General features: G+C 32.7%; 3 protein-coding genes across 3 annotated transcripts in view; 2 read left to right on the plus strand and 1 right to left on the minus strand.

Moving 5' to 3' along the window:
- The first annotated feature begins 448 nt into the window (after window positions 1–448).
- Window positions 449–6,683, plus strand: LOC130641481 (REST corepressor 1-like). Its single transcript, XM_057448292.1, has 14 exons — window positions 449–659; window positions 774–830; window positions 2,731–2,805; window positions 2,950–3,002; window positions 3,080–3,158; window positions 3,421–3,503; window positions 3,747–3,926; window positions 4,006–4,035; window positions 4,358–4,482; window positions 4,587–4,674; window positions 5,001–5,180; window positions 5,709–5,766; window positions 5,866–6,123; window positions 6,396–6,683. Exons 1-14 carry the CDS (start codon window positions 584–586, stop codon window positions 6,527–6,529), a joined length of 1,476 nt encoding a protein of 491 aa, XP_057304275.1. The 5' UTR covers window positions 449–583; the 3' UTR covers window positions 6,530–6,683.
- A 776-nt stretch (window positions 6,684–7,459) lies between these two features.
- Window positions 7,460–16,464, minus strand: part of LOC130641478 (neurobeachin-like protein 2) — a 30,052-nt gene continuing 21,047 nt past the window's right edge. The window contains exons 31-41 of the mRNA XM_057448290.1: window positions 16,053–16,347; window positions 15,534–15,862; window positions 14,495–14,786; window positions 13,957–14,161; window positions 13,435–13,628; window positions 12,920–13,128; window positions 9,729–9,910; window positions 9,277–9,488; window positions 8,986–9,147; window positions 8,613–8,761; window positions 7,460–8,512 (exon numbers count right to left, since the gene is read on the minus strand). Of these exons, the coding sequence (XP_057304273.1) occupies window positions 8,380–8,512; window positions 8,613–8,761; window positions 8,986–9,147; window positions 9,277–9,488; window positions 9,729–9,910; window positions 12,920–13,128; window positions 13,435–13,628; window positions 13,957–14,161; window positions 14,495–14,786; window positions 15,534–15,862; window positions 16,053–16,347 (2,362 nt within the window). The 3' untranslated portion in view covers window positions 7,460–8,379. The remainder of the gene's footprint in view (window positions 8,513–8,612; window positions 8,762–8,985; window positions 9,148–9,276; window positions 9,489–9,728; window positions 9,911–12,919; window positions 13,129–13,434; window positions 13,629–13,956; window positions 14,162–14,494; window positions 14,787–15,533; window positions 15,863–16,052; window positions 16,348–16,464) is intronic.
- On the plus strand, window positions 10,466–13,326 carry LOC130641484 (tetratricopeptide repeat protein 28-like). Its single transcript, XM_057448297.1, has 5 exons — window positions 10,466–10,856; window positions 11,187–11,648; window positions 11,720–11,786; window positions 12,120–12,177; window positions 12,828–13,326. The coding sequence occupies exons 1-5, from the start codon at window positions 10,673–10,675 to the stop codon at window positions 12,849–12,851; spliced, it is 795 nt and encodes a 264-aa protein (XP_057304280.1). The 5' UTR covers window positions 10,466–10,672; the 3' UTR covers window positions 12,852–13,326.

Raw genomic sequence — 16,464 nt, forward strand, 5'->3', positions numbered from 1 at the left:
GAGACAAAAAGTTTTGAAAACTAGCGGGCCTATTTGTGAAAAATATATCTAACAATGAGGAGCTCGTACTTGTAAAGCACGTTTTTCCTTTAATTAGATTTTTCAGGTTATATGTATCGCAAAAAGTAGTTAAATCATCAAAGCCTGTTGCACTTTTATTGTCACAATCAATATTCAAGTCACCCATAACAACTACATTGTTATCATAAGATCTAAAAGCTAAGTCCAAGAGAGCATTCAAGTTCAGCGAAAAAACGACCTATATTTGAAGGATCAGGTGGTCTGTATACACTAAAATTAGCCCATTTCTGATTGTTAGTTCAGAGCAAATAACTTCGCTATTTTCAGGTTCAAGATTTCTTAATGTTTGCATATAAAAAAAAATGAAACAAAGCGCTACCGCGTCGACGGCTCTTTTCTCGTTTTTTGTGTGGTGGCTAAAAACGCGAGTGTTTTTCTGTTGTGATCAGGAATTAACTCGCCATAGGCACTTTTCGTCAAAACATTGTCGCTCGCCATTTTATTCGTTTGAGACGTAACCAAAATCACAAAAGAATTTTCCAACCACATTTATTAGACAAAAATGGTAAAATCAACAGATTTAAATGAGGAGAAAAAGACCAGCGAGAAATCAGCTAAATCAGGCGATCCTGCTAACGGTGGGTACTTTATAGATAGCCAACCTGATTAACAACGAATAACATTAAACTTTTGTGACTTAACTGTCTTAACACCTAGCTCGGATCACTTCACATATTTTGGGCTTTGTTTAGAACCAGGAATGAGAGTTGGAGATGATTTTCAGGCAGAGGTTCCAGAAATGTTAACAGGTTTTTTGTATTTTGTATTTTATATTGACAGTTGTAATACCCCCTGAAAATATTGAGAGGTTATCAAATCCTAACTTTGCTTAGTTCATTTTTATTGTTTTTAAATGATCTCTATTTTATTTTCAATGAAACAGGGGGTTGTAAAACTTTTTTTGTTAAAAAAATTGAGGAAAAAGTACCAATGGACTAGATAAACTAGCTATAGCTAGCTTCATTCAAACTTAACAAAAAAGAAATTCTCAATGAAAAAAAATCTGAAAATAAAATGTTAAAAGTCTTTTTAAAGTCTTTCTTGCTAGCTATGTATAATTTTATGAAATTATACAATAGATACATTTATATTTAAAAATGTCTTTAATTTTAATTCTTTTAGAACTCATTTAAAAAACCCAGGTATATATCATGTAGCATTAAAAATAGAGAAGAGGAAAATTTTTATATACTTAAAGTCTACGTTTTATTTAAAAAATCCAAATGCCCTTTTAAGCTACATTCACATGCATATATTTTTTGTATGTAAGAGAGAATATTTATTCCTTCTCTTACGTTACATAAAAATTAAACAGAGCAAGGGACACCATGCAATATAAGCTCTTAACATAGGTTTTCTTACAAGCAAACGTTTTTGTACGTAAGAGAGAATAATATGTACAAAGAAGATGCTTGTACAAAAAAGTCTTTTTAGCATAACTAATAGCGCAGCCAAAAGGTTATTTAAAAATGCCACCATATTGGAAAGTGATTTTAACTACTTAATATACCCTAGTTACATAACACGTGTAAACAAAAACATATGGGGATGCGAACGAGACTGCACATAAAGCAAAATTTTAATATTAAATTTTAATATTAAAATACGGTAAAATTTTATGTAAGTTGTTACGCAGACAAAATGGATGTATGTGAATGTAGCTTAGGATTGAACAAAAACATTTTAAAAGTTAAGTATTCATAAAACAAGAAAATTAACTTTGAATTTTGTGTTTTCCATATTTTGATGATGGAAATCATATTTACTTGAATTTTTACTATTTTTTGGATATACACGTTTTTTTATTAGGAAACAACCCAGGTTTATTTATTGTTGGTAAAATATTATTATCTTGCAAATTTTGCTCTGTGAATTTTTTGCTAAAGAAATGGAAAGTTCAAGTTAAATGCTAAAAATAGATATTTAATTTTACGATGACATCAACCAGTGGGTTGACCCAGCTATGAACGTTAATCCCATTTTTGTCCCAGGTTGTCCCTAGTTACCTACGAAGAAAGTGATTTAAGTTATTTCCATTTGTTTCCAAGTTATTTTGTCACAAAGGTTATAAGTGAACTGCTTGATGTCTATTGTGGTAATGATGTAATGTTTTAATAGGTGGTAAACAAAGAAGACTTATTTTTTCGAATGCACCTTCTCTAGGATGAAAGAAACATATCCTTTAGAAAGCTGAATTTTTTATTTATTCACAGACAAACTTAGCCTGTTAATCTCTTATATTAATACAAAGAGTGTGTCTGTGTGTCTGTAACAGGCAAAGGGGTTATTTTTATTTTAACATAATTTATAAAATAAACAAATTTCCCTATTTTTTTATCTGCACTGCACTGCTGGCATCAGCAAAACATCTAAAACAACCTATTTTTTCATTTTCCTTCTGCCTAAGTAGATTTCTTCATGGGCCTTGTTGACTAGTATAACAGATAAAAAAACAGAGCAAACAAGAAAATATAAAATCATGAGTTATATTTGCCTATAAAAAAATCAAGTTGCAATCATCATCATTCTGAGCTTAATGTTTGTTTGTCATACTAGCATGGGCTGTGCGGAAAAGTGGTAGAAAGGAGTACAAAACACCATCTTTGCAGTCTAGAAGAAAAATTATTTTATTTGTTTAATCAATTCTAGACATGTTTGTAAAAGATGCACGACCAGAACCACTATTGGTATGGGCACCATGTGACAAAATACCTGATACAAAAGGTATGACATTTTTTTTGTTCAAATGCAGCTTGTGAAAAATTTTATTGACAAAAATCTTCCTGCCATGTTATTCATTTCAAACGTTTTTATTGCAACTGATCATTGCAATTGGAGTATGAGTTGCTTGGTTTTTTCTTACTTTAGTGGAAGACTTTCTGAAGATTGCCAAAGAAAAATTTGGCTATAATATGGAACAGGTGTGTAAAGTTAATGAGCAAAGAAGACATCAATAATTTTACACAAGAATTAATTTTTCTTTTTGTTGGTTCTCCAGGCGTTAGGTATGTTATATTGGCATAAGTATGAAATTGACAAAGCAATGGAAGATTTAAAGAACTTCACCCCGTTACCAGGTATATAAAGTTTTATAAATATTATGATCCTAAATAAGACTGAAGATGGCTGAATGTCGCCAGATACTTTAAAGGAACTTAGATTGTAGATTTTTCAAAAAAAAAAACACATTTTAAGAAGTATTTTTCCATAGCAAATTGAATGTTTAATTGTCATAAAAGATATTTTATAACTACAGAAATATTTTTTCCTTAATGTGATAAGTTTATTCTGCTTTTGTGAATGATACTTAAATTTGTTTTAACAACAACATTGTTTTAGACGAGTGGAGTATGGAAGATAAAGTGATATTTGAACAATCATTTGGATCCTATGGAAAGTCATTTCCACGAATAAAACAACAGGTGGGATATAGTTACCATCAAATCCAATGTATACAAAAAACATTTTTTTACACAGAATCTGTAACCTTAAAGAAAAATATTCAATAAACCTTAGAAAAAGATATCCAAAAAATCAGTGACCAAAGCAATGTTTTTACTGTATTTTGGCTTAAATAAAATTAGTCTAATATAATAACACGCCATGTTTTTAGGGCAGTTTTTTTCCTTGTCACATTTTTGTAGCTTTTATTTTACTTTTAACAGCTTCCTGATAAAAGTATTGGAACATTAGTAAAATATTACTATGCATGGAAAAAGAACCGCAATAAGAAAAGCTTAATGGACAAAGGCGAGCGAAGAGATCAAGGCATCTTAAATGGAATCTTTGCTGATGACAGTGCTGACAACGATTCTAGTGATAGTGATTATGAACCTAATGAAAAGGTAGGTCAATTTTTTTTGTTTCTTCTTATGCACTTCACTTGTGGGGTTTCTTGTTGTAAAGAAATGCTTCTTTTTTTAGAAAATGAAAACATCAAAAAATGATGAAAAGGTAATTGTTTTATTGCCCAACCAAGGCTGTTTTTAGATTGGGAAAATCCTACTATACTGAATGCACTCCTATTCAAAATCCCTCAATTAAAACAAAAGTGTCATTATAATCCTTTTTTTTCGCTCCTTTTGTTGTTAATATTCCCTACAAAATTCGACCACAAATCAGAATTTTGTATGTTAAAGTTATATAAGCATCAAATAAGCCTTTTTTGCTCAAGAAAAGATTTTTTTTAGTAAGGCTTAACAACAGGAGATTTTTGCTACAAAATAGTCGTAATCGAAATATGATTTGAAAGTGATGGTCTGTCGCGTTGTTTTAGAACGCAACTGAAAATAAGCCAAGCCCGATGTTGTCAACAAATTGTGTTAACTGTGCAGGTGTAACGTCACAAATGAATTCCACTCCCAGAGGAAAGATGTGTGTCTCTTGTTATGACTACTGGAGGTAAAAAAAAATATTCTAACTTTTTGGTATAAATGTTTGTATAGAGTTGTCAAAAGTCATCTTCATTCCAATTTTCAACTATTAACTTCTTTCTTTTCTTGCAGACGAACAGGTGATATGAGGCCAAAAGATAAAGAATCTCTATCGTTGTATCATGGACCACAACACAAATTGAAGAGGAAACCACCAAAGGTGAAAAACCTTTATCTTACGTTCAAGTTCTTGAATTTTTTTTATTCCAAAATCAGCGTACGGAGAAACTTTCAAGATAAACGTCGCAAATTGACAAGCCGAAAGATATTTGCGTCTTTCGCAAATGTGTTTTATTAAATCTGTCCTAAATTTGAAATGTTAAAAGTAAAGAAAAGCATTTTAAGATTTGATACAATGTATTAAGGAATACTATCGCAATTTGAATTGTTTTAAAAGACAGTTTGTTGAAATAAGTGCATCAAGTATGAGCTAATCCTGTTTTATACTGTAAGTGTTTATATTCTTATTATTTCCTATTTCTCCAGGGCATGCAATTAAATGAAACAACCTTGATTGAAATCGCGCAAGCCCATGGCGATTCTCATATTCGGCCACTAGAAATTGAGCTGATTAATCTGAAACGTCGAGTGATAACAGACAAGCTGGTTGTGCAGGAGCAAAGGATAGGATTGGATGGAAAAGAAGAGAGATACCGACCTCCTGAGGTAAGTGCGCTTTGTATTCATATTTTCACAATCGTATCTTAAATTGTTAGTAAACCTATTCGTTGCAAAATATTGAATTGTAAACTTTTTAAAAGTAACCTTTTATCTGTTAAAAAACAAAATTTCTCAATTTTGTTTTTCTTGTACTATTTTTAACAAGTATCTCACAAATATATTTTTGTACCAAGCAGGCAAATTCATTTAATATTGATGCAGGCAGTCGGTGTAACTTAGAATAGCTAATTTTGGAGGGAAGAAAGTTTAATTTAAAACAACATACAAGCCTGTTTCTGTCTTTGTAAATCAGGCGATAACATTAGAATATTACAATAATAACCATGAACTCTCTAAACTTTCAGAAAAAAATAATTTGACATCAATTCGTTAAAAAGAAAATTATATTTAAAACAATTCTTTACAAAATACGTGAGAATTCACTAAAAATTTGGGTTGACGATTTTTGTTATTCGTCATCAGACTTTCGTTGTTATTGTTTAATCTTCAGTGCAATATCAATTGTTCTTTCAGTTAAGGCAAAATTTGAATCAAAGATGGACGAATGAAGAGTTACTTATCGCTGTCCAGTGTGAGTACCTACTTCTTCTAGAAAGATGCGGAAACAAAACAAAACACTTCCGATTTTTGACGAATCATTAGCCTGTATTCCTGTGCTATTTCTTTTTAGGCGTGCGCAAATATGGAAAAGATTTTCAGGCTATGTCAGAAGTACTTGGCAATAAAAATAGTGGTCAATGTCGGAACTTTTTTCTAAATTATCGCCGTCGCTTTAATTTGTTGGACGTCCTGTCCGAATATGAAAAAGAAAACAACATACCACGAAGTGAAAGTTGCGTCAATGACGCATGGGACGAAGTTGCGGATGGAGAACCTGACAATAATATTTATCCACCATCTTCTATCGATTTAACTTCAACTTTGCAAGGTATTTTTTTTAATATCTCATGTTCAATACCTTCGCATGCTCTTCCGGTATTTTTGGTTTATAAGAGATCACGGCGATGAGCTAATTAAAACTTGGTGTACACATCAGATATACAATATCGCTACAGTTTGACTGGCTATATAAGGTTATCTGCTATTGTCTACAGTTTAGGACGGTACAGTTTCCCTTCTGTGTAGGTTTTGAAGTGAAATTTCGACTGCAAATGATCTTACTAAAAAAAAGTGTCGATGTAACAACTAATTTTAATTTAGCTTCGTCTAATCAGCCTCCTCCGTTGCGTCGACAAGCTGACAACATTCCTGTGAACGATACTCCACCATCTCAGGGTCCTCCACCATTGGTCAATAATGCTACTGCAAATTCTATAACGTCGTCTGCTAGTTAATCGAACTGTTGGCTGGAAGAAAATTTTCAAAACATCCCGATTGTGAAGATTGGCACGCATTGTTGGAATCACACACTACACGTGCAGAGTTTTGTCGAAAAACTTTTTGTATATATCTAATATTATTATTTGAAAACTATTTAACTTCGAAGAAGTGTTGTCTCGATTAAACTCACTGCGAAAAAGTAAATGTCACTAAAATTATGAATTATTTTTTTTGATTTAGAACACACTGGGTTAAGTAATAAGATAAATATATTATTCACTAAATGATTGTATCTCAGCGCAAGTGCATCTTGAAATTTTTCCGTTGTGATATCGAAACCTTGTTCCTGGGTTAAGTAATTGTCTTTAGGACTCCGCATTCTTAGTACGTCAATAAGATATTTGAGCATTTTAAATTGCGCGTAATAATTTTACGTGTATTATTTTAGACAGTAGTAAAGTTATTTCCATAGTATTTACTGAAAAAGGTAAAAAAATAAAAAATAGAACAGCCAGCCTCAAGTCTGATTTAAAAAAAAACATACATCAAATTTGCTTTTAGTGATTTGAAAGTACTAAATTAGGGTATTCATATCAAAAAAAAAAAATGAGGGAGTGTGCCCAGAAAATATACATCGTTATTCTTAGACTCCATTAATCGCCCGGTTATTTGATTTTCAGAAGAATTTTGTGCCAATGTCTTCTTATAAGCAAAAGAAAGCAGGTGTGGTCGAGTATATAGCAACAAAGTTAAACTCAAAATAGTGAAATGATGGCAGTAATGTAGTAGAAAAATTTTGAAAAATCTTTCTTGTTACAAAACGGAGATTAATAGCTTTCATAACTCAAGTGCGGTGACACCCTCCTTCGTAGGACTGATAACAGTCCTAAAAGAAACTGAAAGGCTATCCTGGATAAATAACAAAACTAATAACGCAAACGGAATAGAAACATGAAAATATTTCTCTATTTAAATTTCTTATAAAATTAGATTTACTTACAAGTGTTTTTACACCACAGAAGTCTCGTTTTATTTTAAATACATTTCGCAAACTTGAATAGAACTCTACAGAATCAAATCAAGTTAGACATTCATTTTGAAAGTACGCAATAGTATGTTTATACCTTATTCGTACTAACTATCGCGCGTATTAATTTTCGCGCGTTCGCCCAAAAAGTTCGTTACTACAGAAATTACGCGTAAAAGGCGATATATTTAATAAGCGGAAGGATGCACTTTTTCAAGAAACAGAACTAAGTGTTTTTTTCCGCGATAGTACAAATAAGGTACGTTCAAAAACGACAGTATGGATATGTACACAGTCACTGTCTAAAAGAATTCTCAAAAATTTTAAATTAATATTTAATGAAAAAGTATCAAAATATATAAATGTTTTAAAGAAATCATAGAGCAGTAAATAAAAAAAGCATAGTCTGTTGACTTGCATTACCGTAATGCACCGTTAGTGCAGCGCGCAGAGACATTATAAATATTAGGGCGGGAACATATTCCAAGGAGAGCCTGTTCACAGGAACGACCGTTATATTTTACCTCAGTGGAAAAATATTTTTGATTTAGCGCTTGTATTGCTAATTTGCAGGGTTTTTTGTAATATAAGCGCGCACTCAAGGGACGCATTTAAGGCGCAGTTGGTGTATTACGGTAGTAAGGATAGCATGTATTATTTCCATTGTTGCTTAAAAATATTTTAAGTTTAAATTAAAATTAGTTTTCTACCACCAAACCAATAAATGTACATGTAGGATAAAATTTTACAGTCTACTTAAATGTTATTTTATGTATTTTTGTTGCGGCTGAAAATTTTCGTATTTTGTTTAAATCGTTCCAGCGATTTTTCTTATAACTATATCTTGGAAGGGCACATAACCAAAATGTTTCCATCACCTCGACCAATAAAAATATGACTGCCATTATGAGTACCGGCTACCGTAAAAATTGGGGATCTCACGTTCTTCGACAAAACTGTGGTGCTGAGGCTACAGAAAAATACAAACAACATACGATAATCAAAAAAATATGCAAAGCCAGGGAAACCATTTAGGCGCAAGTAAGGCAATGGGGGTGGTTTCTACTTACTCATTCACATGTCTAATTTGCAATATACCACTCATGCTTCCAGTGATCAAATAATCTTTCACGATACACATATCAAGAACAACTTGTCCTAAATTTACGTTGGCGAGTAAAGCTCCATTTACACTGTACACTGAGAAGAAATGATGCGGCTAAAACAAAAAGAGACATTAGTCAGATATCAGAGTAATGGACATCGGATATCATGCACTCCCATGTTTTTACGCTCTAATTGGCGGTAATTTTCAAATTTCACATTCAAATTACTAAGGCCATGCACCTAATGCTGGACCTGTCAAATTAACGCCCAAAAGAGGGCGTTAAGTTGTGGTATACTAGATATTTAACGCATTTATTCAATTTAAAACTAACTAACCGTATCTACATGTTTAACATTGGAAAGTACTACAATTCTTCCTTGTTCAGATAATTTAACCTGAATCACACAACAACCCATGCCATCTAATTTTGGATGTGTTGGATTTAATGCAAATGTGAAAATACCACGACGTATGGTGTGCACCAAACATGTCCCATCCTGCAAGTAATTTATTAAAATATCGATCAAATCTGAAGTATTGTGAGGAATGTTAATAATGTACTATTAAACCAAAAATACTTGTGCAAAAACTGGCGCAGAATATTTTATCACAAGTGCACCTCTTACCATGTCTCCGCTGACCGCTAGATCCAGATCTCCATACATTGCAACAGCAGTAATACACGAATCATGGCCGTATAACGTTTGGACTGGTTTTTTAGATAGGGAAGCAGAAAATCCATTGTTTTGCTCGATCTTCCAAACAGCACAGGTCAGGTCGGCAGAACCGGATATGAGATGGGAACCATCGACGTCGAGACAAATACAAGTGACGACATCTAAAATATGGGGATGGGGAAGATGAAAGGCTTGCATAAAAATTAATGTTAGAAACATATCGGAAACATGTCAAAAAGATGCTTTCTCAAAGACCTCTTTTACAAAGTCACTGTATTTTTTTGCTGTTGTTTAGAAATATAGTATATTTGAGGAAAAAAAAAGCTTGTTGCCGGTAAAACCGCACTCATACAACTTTTTAACTGCGCTATACATTTTAAGTGTGATAAAACAAAACATACCGTTATGGTGGCACACGCAAGCTTTCAGCTTATCCCTTCCACGGTCAGTGTTCACCAGCCGAATACTGTTGTCCCAATAGCCACATGATAACATAAGATGACCATCAGATGTAAACGCGAACAGTTTGGACGACAACTCCACCGATTGTGAGATCGCACCCGGTAACGCTCTTTGCGCATGACTAAAAAAATCAAGAAAAAATGAGTGAACTTTTTTCAGTGAGAAAGCAGGCTCTTGCTCTTATTTTAAAAGAAATTTTGAGACTTTATGTCTCTTCAGCGTGATTTAACAGCAAAAGATAAATTTATAGATGCAGCTTGTGCTACATAGTGAATGATATCCAATGTCAACTTTGGATTAGATTTTTGAAACCTATTTTTATGACTTTGTTAAAAGAACTTGCATTTATATAAAACATTTTTTTAAAGTCGTTATTTTTTAGTTAAAAAAGCAAAAGAAAAATTCAGCACATATTTGCCATGCATCTCCAACTAGTCTGTGTACCAGGTTATTCAAAAAATGCACAGGCTAGTATTAATCAAATTCAGAAATTTCATAAATAATAAAATAACAGCATATTTCAAAGAATATTATCAAAGAACACTGAAGTATATTCAAGCTTGTTCACTTTCTCATGTATATATTATTTTAATACATCAGCACAGTTCATGCAGAGAAGTGTGAATGAAATATATTCGTGAATATGTTAGCATGAATACAAAGAAAGTTGTAGAAGAAAAAAAGCAATAGCAACAAGAAATTTAAATGATAATTTCATGAAGTATATTAGAAATTTTAAAAATATTACTTTAGTTGACTTAATAATTGGATCAAGTATAACAGGTCCATTCTTTAATCAAGAATAAATTATACGAAGTGCGTTGGAAAGTTTTTGGTTTAAAGAATTCCTCATATTAACATTGTTGGAATTAAGGTTGCGAAGATGCCCGGAGTATTCAAGAAAGTATTAGACGAGGTGACCATGATGTTGTATGAGAAGGTCGATAACAATCCAGATGATTACCGGTTTACAAAAGAAGAACCAGATGAAATTAAACGCAAGTTGAAGTACGTGGATATGCACATGAAGAAGGCTTTGGAGTTTAATTTACAGAAAGAAGTACTAGGTATTGTTTGAAGTAACGTCAACTAACTCGCTGATTATGAAATACAAAAGTGAGGGGTGACTCACAAAAAAATGTACTTTGAACGTCAATCCGACGCCAATCCCCAAAATCAAACAAACCGACATAGCTCCTGTGAAGCGTGCAGACCACAAATCAGTTGAAAATACTTGCTTTTCTCTAGAAAATTTATGTCTTACAGTATTATTGGCATTTTTAAACGCTAAGAAATTTAAATTCCCCCCCCCCCCATACGTGCCGTGCACCTTACGATTTGCGAGACGTTCCTTTAACATATTTCGCACTTAACTATTGCTCAATTTTTTTCTTCAGACTGTATAAACCACCAAGCGTTAGCTGCATACAAATTGAACGACATGGTGAAGTTTGAAGAACTCAGTAACACTATGCTAGAGATGGCTGTTGAACTAAAAGACGATATGAGAATTCGTCAAGCATACTGCAATCTCGGTGTATTATGCAAAATGAATGGGAAATTTGGGAAAGCCTTGGAATATTATAATCTAGCCTTAGATATGGTTAAAAAAAGAAACGAAAGATGGTGCATAGCTAGGTTGTACAATAACATCGCTAACATCTATGAAATGTTGAATGATCTTGAAAAAGCTATGGAATATCAATTACTACGATTAGAAGTGGCAGAGGAGTTAAACGATTTAGATGGCATTACAAAAGCCTCTTCAAGTTTAGCAGCTATGTATCATGTGTCGGATGATGTTGAGAAGAGTATCGAGTACTACCAAAAAGTTCAAGATGTGTTACGAAAAAAACTGAGTAAGTTGTATGCTAAATATCTCTCAAAACTTCTTTTCTTCAGCAGTTGCACAGTATACGTCATTCTTTAGAGAATTTTGACACGCTGGCAGATGACGCTGCTGGATCAGATGACGATTTTGTTGATTTTGGAGAGGGGTAAGCTTTTTTTGTCTATTTGATTTCGTATGGTAAAAGTACGTACGAAAAAAAACCTTTTCTAACGTAAAATTATTATTCTAAAGAAAAGTTACACATAAGAACTGAACCAATCAAATGACGTTGCGGTATTGGCTGAAAGTTACAAAACATCATTATCACAGCTAAATATTCTTCCATGTACAGACATGTAATACAAAGAAAACATATTTGTCTTCAAGATTTACAAATATAAATAAGACCATATGCAACATATAAACTTCTCTAAGCTGCAGTTGAATTACCTTTCTACCATCTTGTAAGCGTAAACCAACATGTAGAATGATTTTTTAGAGATGAGGAGGAGCAGGAAGGTGAGGAAGGAGGCGGAGGAGGTGGGGGTGGTAAAAAGGTAAGAAAGTGACTTAACTAAAATTAAACGATATATGATTTTAAAACGATATATGATTTTAAAACGATATATGATTTTTAAAACGATATATGATTTTGAAACGATATATGATTTTGAAACGATATATGATTTTAAAACGATATATGATTTTTAAAACGATATATGATTTTTAAAAAGATATATGATTTTTAAAACGATATATGATTTTTAAAACGATATATGATTTTAAAACGATATATGATTTTAAAACGATATATGATTTTAAAACGATATATGATTTTAAAACGATATATGATTTTTAAAACGATATATGATTTTAAAACGATATATGATTTTAAAACGATATATGATTTTAAAACGATATATGATTTTTAAAACGATATATGATTTTTAAAACGATATATGATTTTTAAAACGATATATGATTTTTAAAACGATATATGATTTTAAAACGATATATGATTTTAAAACGATATATGATTTTAAAACGATATATGATTTTAAAACGATATATGATTTTTAAAACGATATATGATTTTAAAACGATATATGATTTTAAAACGATATATGATTTTTAAAACGATATATGATTTTTGAAACGTGATAAGTTAACATTTAAAAAGTCTCATTTGTTTTGCTATCTCTTACAGAAAAAAAGATGCGTTATTTTGTGATGGAATGCTTTTTAAAATCATCCATTTAACCCGGCAAGTTTAATGACGTTCACGTAAACAGTACCTACCTTGAAGGAGAAGCAAGCAATACATCCATGGTAAATGAGAACGAATTGGTTTTGGTGTCAGCAAAGGGCAACCATGCGTGTATACCAACTAAACCATTCAAATGTACCGTCACCAGAGAATCTGGAACAGCTTGATAGAGTATTGACTTCGGACGGGGTTTACATGCAGCGATAAATATAGTGGGCGTACTCATGTAGGCGTTATTAATCTAAAAATAAGGTAACGACATCACAAACCCGTACAGTACAGTGCCTGACATTCTAGAGCACATATTACCTAATTCAATCAAGGAATAGATCGAAAAATATGTTGGATGTTTGAACCAATAAATTTGTTCGAAATAACATATGTTCGAATTAGTGAGAGTCTACTGTATATATGTAACAGTTGATAAAAAGTTCATAAATCCGTTGGTTTTTTTTAACGCGGTAGAAAAATATGTGTTTTACTTCGTTTTACATATCTGTAAAACCCTTCGCACGGGCTGGAAAAATAAACTAGCTATCTTACTAACTTCTATCAGGGAAAATGTTGAGGATTCAATATTATTAAAAACTTTTGGTTTCAATGAATCAAGTTCTTGGAGCGTCTTTCTTCTAGGATGAGCTTTCTTCAACAGTTGTGTTGGAGTTTGTCCGAAATTATTGATCATTCCTTCGGTAGCCTCCCTTAAAACAGGATCTTCGATTTTGTCTAGGTCAACTGCACCTGAGGAAAACAGACAAGTTCTGTTAATAAAAATAAACATTCTCTGTGAACTTTCCGACATTTTATAGTTTATCGGAATGCTGTGGCTTAATAAGAGAGTTAAGTGTATATTTCGCTAAATGCCGGCGTGAAATAGGGCAGAGTAATTAGGCAAACAAGGCATTTATAAATCGTCCGGAACAACAATAAATATAAAAAACCATAATCCACGGATAAAACACAGTCAACCGCGGCAAAACAATATAAATTGATCTTCGACAAAGAATCAAATTCAGCCGTCACTTTTGAATAAAATTATTTTAAAGCAAAACAAAAAACGTCATCTAACCTTCGTATGTGTAATGACTGAACACATTTAACGCCTTCTCAGCCTCCTTTCCACGCTGTTTGTAACCAAAAATCAAATCTATCCAATGATGTAAATTTGCAGACACATATTCAGATTCTAAAGCCTGACGATGAATGTTGATGAAATCGTACGGATCTTTTGCCCACGGCGGTAACACCACATCATCTACGCGTTCACCATTTCGCTGGACAAAATATAAAGATAAATAACAAAATCAATACAAGGAACCCACTTGTAGACATATTTGGGTTCGTTACGTAGAATATAAAAAACAAAAGAAGGTTAGATATCATGGAAGCAAATAAATTAATCGATACACACGATTTGAACTGAAACGCAATCAAATGTTCGAAAATATTTTCAAGTGGTTGAATGCTGCCAAAATATGACGCTATCCCGCGCAAAGGGTAGAAACATAATGTTGGTAACATTATTAAACATACTGTACGCATATTTTGAGGCTAAAAAATATCATGTTTACAAAAAATAGTGGACCTTAATGAAGTGAGTGAAATACCTGTAAACAACCGAAATTGAAAGCATTCATGTTAGTAAAACATTCAGGGAAGAAGAAGAACTCGGGTATCAACTCCTTTACGTCACTTCCACTTTCAATAGTCCGCCATGCTTTTGCAATCGAGTAAAATTGGCGATCAGCACAATCGAATTTTCCGCCTTGTAAGCGTACGTGTAAGCTGGTGAAAGGTTCCACCCGCACCATGTAATGTAACACACCACCTGGATTGGAGTAATGAGTGAAATAGTGCGATTTCTGCGTCAAACCGCTCACATCAACAAATGTGTCGTATCTAAACATTGTAAACAAAGTTATCTTGCTAGTAAAAAGCAACAAGAGAATAATTTTTCTCTTCAAAAATTATTGAAAAGCACTTAAGTGGTGACAAAGAAGCAGGAACCAGTGTATCGAATTTTTTTGGCCTTGACTCTGTGTTTAGTAGTAAAACATGTCAAAAACTACAACAGGTACTGACTGGCTTCAGGTAAAGGATCATAATGTGATTTTAAAATTCGATGCTTGGTGATAAAATACAAAATCATGAAGACTAACTGATTTTTTAACATACATGTGTCTCAACCCTGCAAATATATAGTACTTTAAAAAATATAATGAGAAACAATATGTAAAAGTGGTAGAAAATGAAAGTTACAGCTAAGAAAATTCTTTCCGAACAAGATTTAAAATTTTGCAATTTTGTATAAACTTCATCCTCGAATAATTTTGATTAAGGTAAAACAATGTTTCAGTTTGAGCAGGCAAACAAAAGAGAGTGTGTTTACCACGTTTTAGCGTGGTGTTCATGAGTTGCTTTACATATGCTTATGGCGAGTTTTTTTTTATTAAAACGTCGTAAGTTTAGCTTCATAAAATTTTACTTCTTTTCAACTAGCTATTGAATATCAGAATCTGCGACGTCACAAAAACCGTCAGTTACTGTTTAGTAAGGAGAGAAGGTAACATGTGATGCGAGTAGTAATGAGTTGTGACTTTCTTAACCACACAGGTCTAACAAAAACTAACGAACTTATTTTATTACCTGTTTTTTATTTCTTTCGCTTTTTGTTCATTGAGCGCACCAACTGGTTTTGACAAATCACGGTAGATGGATTCATCACTTAAATCAATGCTGTCTGAAGTATAGTCAATTAATATCCATGGAAAGACCGGATACTGTGCCAAGTCATTGTATGTTCGTCCGGATATTGTATTAAGTTGCATTAAATATTCAAAATTAGAAATTTCTCGATCTACCCACTTGTTCGTCAACTTTGAAACTCGAAGTAGTTTGGCAGGATTTTGAATACCGCTGTAGTAAAGGTTCTTAGGTTTTCGCGCTGTCAATTTTCGGTAAAATACTTCTTTATCCTGAAGAAGGAATCAGTCAAAATATTTACTGAAAAGCGAATTGTTGTTACTATAAAATGTTTGAACAACGCAATACCCGAAAAAAAAAACACAGAAAAAAAGTTGGAACAATGAACAATAAATAAACGAAAAATTACAAAAAAAATAAATAAAAATAAAATAAAAAAAAAAACACAGAAAAAAACCTAACCTTTTCAGTCAAAAAGTTGATAAAATAACTTGAACGGTCCAAAAGAAAGAACTCCACTGCAGTCTTTCGTAAGTTGTACCTTCGACTGTATATTTCGCGAAGTTCTTCGAGAGAGAAACGAAAATCGAATGGTGCATCTGTTGTCGCTTCATCTTCATCATAGAAACAAACATGCGAGGCTGTCAATTCGATGCGACCATACACAACATCCATTAAAGTGACCAGACGACATTGCGAAAAATGGATACATGAACCAGTCGTGCCGTCAAATACGCCGTCAAAGTCGTATAGATGACTGAAAAAGTAAGAAAATCTTGCTTGAATACACCATGCACCAACTGAATTTGGTAATCGAGAATATTAGTCAACGTTTTTAGAAATGATACCGAAGATCACAAGCTCAACATACATT

Source organism: Hydractinia symbiolongicarpus, chromosome 4 (genome assembly GCF_029227915.1).
Source record: "Hydractinia symbiolongicarpus strain clone_291-10 chromosome 4, HSymV2.1, whole genome shotgun sequence".
In the NCBI taxonomy this organism is placed as follows: domain Eukaryota; kingdom Metazoa; phylum Cnidaria; class Hydrozoa; order Anthoathecata; family Hydractiniidae; genus Hydractinia; species Hydractinia symbiolongicarpus.